At 39.0% G+C, this 10,353-nt stretch overlaps 1 protein-coding gene across 4 annotated transcripts in view; it reads left to right on the top strand.

Annotated features, from left to right (window-relative positions):
- The window catches only part of LOC100727621 (chromatin remodeling regulator CECR2), a 159,842-nt gene that overhangs the window by 122,178 nt on the left and 27,311 nt on the right, over positions 1-10,353 (top strand). For 3 of the 4 annotated variants that reach the window (XM_063258656.1, XM_063258654.1, XM_063258653.1), the window contains exon 8: positions 6,680-6,763. The exons of the other annotated variant lie outside the window; for it this stretch is intronic. In XM_063258656.1, the coding sequence (XP_063114726.1) occupies positions 6,680-6,763 (84 nt within the window). The remainder of the gene's footprint in view (positions 1-6,679; positions 6,764-10,353) is intronic. 4 annotated transcript variants of the gene reach the window in all.

Genomic DNA, 10,353 nt, shown 5'->3' with positions numbered 1-10,353 from the left:
CGGAAGGATTGCTGTGAGTTCAAGGCCCTGTCTCAAACAAAACAAAAAAAACAGCATTTTAAGATGCAGAATTCTAGGGATATAAATATAATTAAAAAGTCTGTTACTAAAGTTTCATAATAGTGCTCCATAACTAGACTGCTTCATCAGAATCATAATGGTGGCTCACTGAAAACTCAGATTCCCATCACTACACCATTCTGTGCCCTCATCAGAATTTTTTGAGGTAGTGCCTTGTATACTGCATTTGTGGAACCTTTCCAGATGATTCTTTGGTATGCTTTTTTTTGATACCAGGGATCGAACTCAACAACTGCGTACTTGCAAGGCAGGCACTTTATGCTGCTGAGCTAAATCCCCAGCCCTTCAGTATGCTTTTTTAAAAGTGTTTTTTTAAAAAAGTGTTAAAGCCTGTTTGTTCCTGAAAAGAAAAACTTAAGTATAAACCTCAGTGCTCACTCACCTGGTACTTTGAGAATCACTCTTAAATCAGATCTCTGCATAATAAAATTTTTGTTTCCAAAAATAGTGAAAAACTATAAAAGTTATAAGATATAGGAATAGTGAATGACTGGCCCCTACCGTGTATTATCACATAAGTCAACATGGTGGAAGTATTCTCAGAAGGCCTTTAATAACACCAGCCAGCACAAATGATTTGCTCAAAGCTGTCAAATTCTTGACGCTGTCATTGCTGTGTTTAGCATTCAGCAGCTAAGTTGAATGTTCAACAATTATGATATTCTACATCTCTAATTGTGCTTGTTCATAACTTTATTATGAAACTGATAAAATGTGGCAATAAAAGTTTTATTGTACTTGGAGTGTAGCTTACTTAGCATGTGCAAAACCCTAGATTGTCCCCAGCACCACAAAGGAAAACAAAAGAAGCAATTATTAAAAAATGATTTTCTTCTGAAAGGTATCAGAATAAAACAGTAACAGTTTGGGGAGGAATCATTAAAATCTTAAGGATTATGCTTTTGGTCTAAGTGTGCTGAAGGTCTGTCTTTCACTTTAAAAAGTAAAACAAAGACCAAATGCAGGTTTAAGAGCATGTGTGAACAAATCACAGGAAACCCTTGTCGATGGGGTCCTGGATTGTGTGATTGGTGAATGATAGTAATTTATATACTGAGGTAAAGTGCTTGAAGTGTGTAGTTTTTTAATTAATCCCCTGCTTCATCTGTGTTAACTTGCCCCATCCATTCTAGCTGAATCAAGCCAGAATGGTTTTATTTTGGCAGAGAAAACAGCCTGTGGTTCACATGCGAATATCAAAAGATAGTCCAGTAGAAAGAAGCATGATGCCCAGAAATAGACACCACTGCATCATGATACATTGTGGAAAGGCAGCGCACGCCTGGGCAATGTAGCACAGGTTTAATGTGTCTCATGGAGGAGTTAGGAAACCATCCTCAGAATAACTTTGAACTGTGGTATTGCCCTGTTCTGGCTATTCCTTGGATAGGTTATTCATGTCTCTGAATTTCAATTTCAGTTTTCATAGTAGGAAAATGAAATTCTGTCTCTTCTCAGAAGCTTTTAAAAAACTCAGCACATACATGCAGCAGTCAGTAGACACTCCATTCCCTTCCACTGTTTATGATGGTAAATAATTGATGCCAACTCAGTAGAAAAGTAAATCCACATTTCTTAACAAAGTAAATACAAGTGGATAGATTTGATAAATCTTTGCAGATATAACATTTAACTCTTTAAGAGGATCAAAAGGTAAGGTCTGCTGGGGGTGGTGCACGCCTATGATCCCAGTACTTGAGAGACTAAAGCAGGAGAATCACTTCTGGGGCCAGATTGGGCTTCATATTAAGGGCCTTCCCCTGCCACTCAAAAAAAGTAAGCTTTGCTTTTCCCATAAAAATTACAACTTTTTAAATCAAAAGGCATATAAACATGACAATATGTAATTTATCAACGTGATTTCTTAGTGTTTATTTTTTTTTAATTCTGTATTCTGCCCTTTTTTTCTATTTTGCTTTTTTTCTCTTTAAATAAAATTTTTTAAAAAGACATATAAACTACCAAAAATGTTTGTTTGTGATAAAGTGATAATGTAGACAATAAGTAATATTCAGACTGCTAATAAACATTAGACCCTGAGATTTAAATATAGATACTCCATTACGCTCTGTATCAAGAATGGCATCTTTTTCCTTAGTAACTTTTACGTGTGACAAAGTTGGAGTGAAATTGGTATTGAGTTCCATTGCTATTAAACTGATAGGAGTCCATTGAAAGACAGTTCCATGTAAGTTATATATCTAAAGTTGAAGAGGTCCTCCTGTTAGAATTTGAAACTTATAAAGTGTATCTCACGAGTATGTTGAAACTGCTAGGGTAGCTTTGGGGAAAAGTACTTAAAGATCATGACCCTGTTTGATACTTGTTTTTTTTTTTTTTTTTTTTAATTTTATTTAAGGAGGAAAAAAAAAGCAGAGAAAGGGTACAAGTTATACAGGTTTACAGAAAAAAATAAACAGTAGGAAATCACTAGTTAATGGATTACATATTGTCATCTTAAAAATAATTATTCAAGTCACAAAATTAAAGCTTGTAAAGTGGACATTCCAACAGTGAGACTGCAGACAGTTCTATTCAATGATCCAACAAAACTCAGTGATACCATTATCTATCTTATACACTTAAATATACATGCAGTTATATCGTTTAGAGCACTTTCTTTTCCTCTCTTTTGTACAATGACAATTACACATTTTGGGTTTTGTTGCTCCCACAGTTCTTATTACTTTTTTGGAAGGGAGTAGAACCAAATGTGACATAACAGAACAGAGTCAATCAAATCAAAAGGGTGGACATAATAGATAATGTAAAAGCATAATACAAGGTGATCAACAATGGTTACCATAATGCCTCCCGCTATCTCTAATAGAATTGCCTATATCATCAGTTATAATAAAATTGAACAAAACAGTAAAGAATAAAACCGACAGAACCAAAACATTGGAGACATTATAGGTCTTCAAAAGTAGATAATAGTCAACGAGAATGGGTGTCATAATGAATCTCACTATCTTCACAGCTGTTGCCTAAACTTTCGAACCTGGCACTGTCAAGCAAAACAGAATAGGGGGACATCAGTCAAAAACAAGATGGTGAGAGTAATACAGGGCTTTAAATCAAGATAATGGAAAGTCAAAGTGGGTTACTATAATATATAATATATAATATATATATAATTATAATATATAATATACTATAATATATAATATAATATATCCTGCTATTTTCTATTTATTTTTCCCTTAATTAAAAGGATAAAAATAAAAAAGTAAATAATGGAGATTGAGATGAAAGAGGGCATAACAGCAAAACAGCGCAGATCAAAACATAACCATTTAAGCAGAATAGTGTTTCACCACAAGATAATCCTGACATAAAAGTAGTTACCATATTGTCTCTTTCCTTGAAATCTTTGAGTATAACTTCATATACTGTAGCATCAAATATATCAAAACAATGTAAAACCATTTATGAGAATGACAGCATTACAGGGTATTTAGAATCAACTAACAGAAAATGAACAATGGTTTCTGTATAATCTCCTTGTCTTTAAAAGTTTTTGCTTATACTATCATACATAATAAAATCCAATAAGATACAACCTGTTTAGATCAATGGAGACAGAAGAACAAAAGCTTGATAAGACTTCAAAACAAGATGATACTAACAGTATTACCTATGAAGACGTCATTTTCTCCAAAATAGCTGTTCCTATCATCCAATCTTCTCTGCCTCATTTCTGTTGAGCTCTTTTTCTGTCATTAGTTGTCAGTTTGTCTTCTTCATTTTGTTTTCTGCTCCATTCATTGTGGCTTCTCTGCCACTATTTCTGGATTCTTTGTATTTTTCTTTTTTAGAATATCCTGCAGTATTCTCTGTAGAGTTGAATTGGTGGTTGCATATTCCCCTAGTTCCTCTTTATCCTGGAAGCACCTTGTTTTTCCATCAATTTCCAGGGATAGTTGTGCAGGATATATCAATCTTGGCTGGAGATTATTATCTTTCAAAGCTTGAATTATTTCCCCCCACGCTCTTCATGATTTGAAGGTTTGTGCAGAGAAATCTGCTCTAATTCTGATGGGTGTTCCCTTGTAAGTGGTCTGTTTCTTGTCTCTGACAGCTTTTAATATTCTGTTCTTGTATTGAATTTCTGGAATTTTTATTATATGCCTGGGTGTTGCTCTGTTTGGGTTGTAGGTGGCTGGGGTCCTGTATGCTTCATACAACTGAGTATCTTCACCTTTTGCTAAATTAGGAAAATTCTCCTGGATTATTTCTGTGAGTAGCTTTTGTAGTTCATTTGTTTGTATCCCTACTTCTTCTTTTATGTTCTTAAGTTATGGATCCTCTTATCATTTTCTAGTCTTTGTATTGTTGTTGTTTGTTTCTTTGTTACTTTTAAGAAGTTTTTCATTTCATTCTCCCATATTACAAATCTGCCCTCCAGTTCAGATAGTCTGTCCTTAGTTTCTTTCAAGCTGTTATGCCAGTTTTCGATAGAGTTTTTAGTTTCCTGGTAGTCTCTTTGAACCTGCTTCACGTATTCTATGCTTTCTCTATTTTCTCCATCAAACAATTCTCCCCTTTTTTTCTGTTCTTCCATTCTACCATCTGTTTTTTCTTGGGTGGTGCTTAGCATTTCTCTAACTATTCTGCTTATTTCTAGCTTCAGGTCATTAATAACTTCATTCCTGAACTGATCTATGAGGCTCTCTAGATGGCACTTTATGTCTATTGGTGCGGTGACCGCTATTGCCTGTTTCTCAGGATTGGGGGCCGAAGGGCCTTTCTTGTTGCTCCCTCTTCCCATATTCTTTGTTCCTTATATATGCAAGCGTATATAGGAGGCCCAGTTTCCCTCCCTGTCAGCCACAGCCTGATCGAATTGCACCGGCTAGGTGTTCCCGCCCACCGCAGCAACCAGGAAGTTGCAGACCAGGCAGCCTACGCGGGGCCCGCCCCTGCAGGCCACCCTCAGGCTCTGGGATCTGGGTTGTGCTAGCCTACTGGGTCTCAGCCAGCAGCGTCACGTAGGCTAGGCACTTCTCACCAATCCTGCTTGAGAGGGGGATACGTGGCTGAAGTCGCTGCAGCGCCCCGCTCCCGCAAGTCTGCCCAGTCCCAGAATGTCCTCCGCTGGAGTCTCCTAAACTGTGGAAGAGTGTCAGTTTCTTTCACTCACTTCACTGCAAGTCAATGCACAGCTCCCCGCCCGTACTGTTTTCAACTCTGTTCGCCGATTCCCGTTCTCAGAGCTTCTGCGCGTCTCTCTCCCTGCCAAGCCGATGTAGACGCAGCTGCTGCGTGGCGGGAAACCCAAATCGCGGCTTCCAATGGCTCGGGCTCCAGCTTCCACACTGAGGCTTTTCTGTTCCTGTTATAGCACCAGGATTGCATTCCAAGTTGGTTTCTCTCAGCCCAGTTCGTTCTTGGGTCACCGGGGCATATCTCCTCCTGCTTATGATTCCTTACTCAGCACCATTCCTGAATTCTAAGCTGAGTCTTTCAGAGAGCCTCCATAGCTGCTGCTATCTGTCCGCCATGTTCTCCCAGAAGTCCCTGTTTGATACTTGTAATTGCCTTTGCACTGGCTTGCTTATTAGTCTCTGCTTTGGAAACCAAAAAGCTCTCTAGAGATACTGAGCCATTATAGCCACCAACATTGCTTTGTAGTAAGTTTAAGCTGTGTAGACCTTATTGTCATTGTCTTTCTTACATCCCTTGATTTCCTGTCAAGAATTCTTGACAGAAGTCAAGAAGTCTCAAGACTTTGAATAAAGTATCTTACATCCTTTGATTTCCTGTCAAGAATTCTTGACAGAAGTCAAGAAGTCTCAAGACTTTGAATAAAGTATTATCAGAACTGAACGTGGAAAATGTTGAATTTTAAAGCGTGGGCCACAGAAGCTACATTCTCTGATCCAAACTCCTTTGCCCACACCTTTTAACAGTAGATTATGAGGTGAACTATAGGGTTCATACATAGCACAGAAATTCCAAACACGTGCTGATAAACCTTGGCCTTTGAAATGATTGACTAGAATTGGGCTGTTGTCAGAAACGCCTTCAGGCTCTTTCAATTCTGCTGTTTCTTCAGGCTGTAATCTTTTCAGGTGAGCTCTCTTATTCTGAGTCACTGGTTCTTTTCTCCACTTCTCTCATTCATTTTGGGCCCACCCTGGCAGCTGCCCTCACTTCTCACTACTGCCACTGAACTGCCTTTTAAGGGCCTGTCTGCCCACAGCTGCTTCTGATACCCTTGTTCAGAGCCACTCCCTTCAGCTGAAGCTAATAAAACATTGCCTCCCTTCATCATTTAAGGGGGAAAAAATTTTTTTAAAGTTTAAACGTGGGAGTTTCTTGGCAAGATACAGTCAAAGCAGACACTTGGTTGTCTGTGTTGTTTTGTTGTTATAAGAGAATATACCTGCTTAGTGCCTTTCATAGCTGAATAGTTATTTTCCCTAATCATCCTTGGAAGGCTACTTTGAACCCTCCATCAAGGTAAAACAATTACCTGAGTGCCTTAATGGTCATTTTTCTATTGGGAGAGGCAGCAGCAACAGCAAAAGCAGTAGCAGTAGCTGAGAACACCCTAATCTATCTTTTCCTTTCTTTTCCTCACTTTTAACTATAGGGAAAACGTCCACAACGTACAAAGGCAGAGTTGCAGCCTAGGTGGATGTCTGACCACTTGTCCGTCAAATCCATCAAACGAGAGGTGAGTGTGTGTGTGAGAGAAGAGCGAAAGCATTTTCATTATTTGGAAAGTGTAGTCCCATTACATTTCATGTACTTTAATTCGTTACTACACCTATGTTTTCCTTTACCTCAGCCTTTACTGAGGATTTTTATAGGGAAAATGCATTTCTATAAAAAGAATGACTTATCAAAATAATTCAGGAAGTACCATTCTTTTGAGGTCAGGGATTTAGCTCAACAGTGTAAGCACCTGTCTGGCAAGTGTGAGATCATGAGTTCAATCTCCAGCTAGCTATATATATATGTATATATATTCTTTTGAATCTTAAAATCTCTTGAGATGATGGCCATTTAAGACAGGTGAGATTATTAAATCCTACAGTAGTTATAGAAAATTCGTGTATACAAGCATAAAAGAAGTTGGAGCTATGCAAAGAGAAGGAAACTTGGACAAGCAGAGCTGTGTCTGACCTGAGGTAGTACAGGGACTGGGATTTTGATGGTGGCATTGAAGCAGGGGGTATTCCTCATTAAAGGAGTAGTATAAACAAAAGCAAAGTGTATAACATGGTAAAAAAAAAAAGTACATTTGCAGGTGGCTGTCATATAAGATGATTTGTCATATATAGTGGAAGAAAATGCTGAGAAAATCAGATTTTGGAGCTATTTCTTCAGTGGGTAAATGGAAGGAAGATTGTGTCATCAGATCCTTACTTTAGGAAGATATCTTTCTGGTCACACTTTGGTATATGATTTAGTAAGGAAAAACTGGCAAGTGTGACAGCAGTTCCTCCAGCAGGATGTAGCAGTGAAATTCCCTGGATTAGAAACATAGGGCTAGAGTGAGAGAGATGACACAGGCATTTCTGGGTAAAGTGTGCAGAGAATGATACCTGCATATATGGAAGTCAGAGCTGCAATAGACTGGGCACACATTAGAAATTTTGTTTTTGTTTTTTGTTGTCAGTTGGCTTCTAGAGTTTTTGTGGTTTTGTTTGCTTGCTTGTTTGTTTAAACAGGCTCTCACTATGTAGTGCAGGTTGGCCTTGAGTGCACTATGTAACCTAGGCCAGCCTCAAACCTATAGTGATCCTCCTACCTCAACCTCCGAGTCCTGGAATTACAGGTGTGTACCACCAGGCCTGGCCTCTAGAGCTTTAAAGTAGACAGTTTTTCAAAGATGTAGTGGTTAGCTTTCCCATCTTGACACAATACCCAACACCCACAGGTGAGAGGAGGGCTTTAATTTGGCTCACAAAAAATAAGTTTTGAAGCTGAACATAGTGGCACATGCCTATGATGCCAGGACTCGGGAGCCTGAGGCCAAAGAATCTCTGCAAGTTCAAGACCAGCCTGGGCTACTAACTGAGCTCAAGGCCAACCTGAACTGCATAGGGAGGCCCTATCTCAAAAACACACACACACACACAAAAGTTTTATTAATCACCATGTTACTTGTCTTTTGGGAAGGATGACAATGAAAGAAAACAAGTATTAAAAAAGTTAAAAAATGAAAACTTGTAGCAGACCCCTGTTTTGTTTTTAACTGGAGACACAGCGGGACATGAACAGTGGTGAGTGAGGATGGAAAGGGATACATGGCTGACACTAGTGAAATGACTGCCTAGAGGCAAAGGCGTGCATGCAGTAGTTTCTCCTGAGACTGACGGACAAGCGAGGAGCCTAAACTTGTGAACAGGAAGAAATGTTCAAAGTGGAAAGCAGGGAGGAGGAAAGAAGGAAGGGTAAAGGAAAAATGGAAACAAAGCTTTCGTAAATAAAGAGGGAGGGCAATGGGGGAAAAAGAATCAAGATACATCATACAGGTACAAATTCCTTATGATGAATGTGATCATTATAATACCTAAAATGAATCAGTAAACTTACTCTTTTTTTTTTGGTAAAAAAAGAAGAGTGTAAGTGAAGTTATACTGAGAGCAAGAAAGTGTTTAAGAATTCCCTTTCTGTCACAGGAGAGGAGAGGGAACTTCAGGTGGGAGTTCAAGGGACAATGTTGGTGGAGGCAACAACTGAGATGTAGTAGAGGCTTTTCCAAGCAGCACCTAGAAGCCAGTCATGGGTCTTTATTTTGTAATGTGGCTTGTAGTAGTTCAGTGACTTTACAATCACACTGTGAAAAGGGGACATATTTGGTACATACTCTTATTCACTGAGATTTAAAATTGGAAAGGTAGGAGTAAAAATAAGTCATAAACCCAGCTGGCAGCTAGGACTGCATGTGGCCTTGGTGGCAAATAGAGTAAAATAAGGAAGAAACCAAGAATAAGAAAGGAGAGGCAAGGCACAAGGGTCTAGAAAACAATTCTACTCAGGTTCTGTCTCTATCCTAGGAGGCTGCAGGATCAGAACAGGGAAATCCCCTGTGCTGCCTCCGACCTCAGAAGGCCTCTCTGTATTTGTCCACTGTGTTCCACTGTGAACTGGATTGAGTTAGCACTCATAGAAAGTTTTATCTTGAGACACAGTCATTTTGTAGACCATGTCTCAGACTGCCCATGAGGAGGCAGAACCTGTTTGTTATTGTTGTTTTTGTTGGTTTGCCTTATAATATTTTTATGACTCTGAATATTCATGTCAGCATGGTGGTATATTAAAAGAGATCGTGTTATTGACTAAGTGTACATACTGCCTTAAACCCTGAAAATGGAAACGCTAATAATTTATAGCTTCAGAGGTTTGAGGGATTGCTGTTGTACATCAGATTGAACCTAAACCCTTACACTGAACTGCATTTCCTACTCTTTGGTTTTTGAAACAGAGACTCTCTCTGTTGCCCAGTCTGGGCTCAAACATGCAATCCTCCTGCCTCAACCTCCCAGAATGCTGGGATTACAGGCATGTGCCACCACCACATCTTATTTAATTTGGTATATTTTACTTTGGCAGTTACCTTTCTTCATCTCTCTCATAGATATGTTATCACCACATCAGTGACTCAGCATTGAATTCTCTTTGGGATGACAGTTCTGTAGTGGCTGGCTTCTCCTATGCCCTGTCTCCTCCTCTTGCTGTAGTCGCTGATTTGGAAATGCTCCTTGGTGACTGGAATCCGGCCATAGTTTTCAGATGGTTTTCCAACTCATCTTCCCTACTTGAGTTCTTTCCATTCTATTACCTTGATAGTTCTGTTCACTGACGTGGGCCATCCTCAGTGTCTTAACTCTAAATTCAGATCACACAGTTATCAGAATAACACTGGAGGCCCTCTGCAACTGCAAGCAGAAGTTAAAATATGAAACACTTAACATCTTTCTCTTACTCTTGGCAGGGTTTGTTGGTTTGTTTGTTTTCCTTTTAATTCTGCTCTTTAATTTGAGATACAAGAACCACAATACTACAGAGATTTGGAATATCTGTTGTGGAACCAGATATCCTGGAGGAAACCTTAATAATAGTGTGAGTTTTGTGGTTTTATTTCTAAACCTGAAATCTTGCATTTGTAGCTTGGAGTATCAGGGCCTCAGAAGTATCCTAATTGACTCCTGGGGAAGACAGCAGTGAAAAGACCTTGTCTCACTGAAACCCGCATTGGGGTTGCTGTGAATGTTTTCGTCAGCACACCGTGGAGCTTGCTGTTGCTAGAGTGCC

This window comes from Cavia porcellus, unplaced genomic scaffold, assembly GCF_034190915.1.
Source record: "Cavia porcellus strain 051 isolate PalLab524CR breed Dunkin Hartley unplaced genomic scaffold, mCavPor4.1 scaffold_11, whole genome shotgun sequence".
NCBI lineage: Eukaryota > Metazoa > Chordata > Mammalia > Rodentia > Caviidae > Cavia > Cavia porcellus.
The sequence above is the reverse complement of the archived record's forward strand: the minus strand, read 5'-3'. Positions and strand labels throughout refer to the sequence as shown.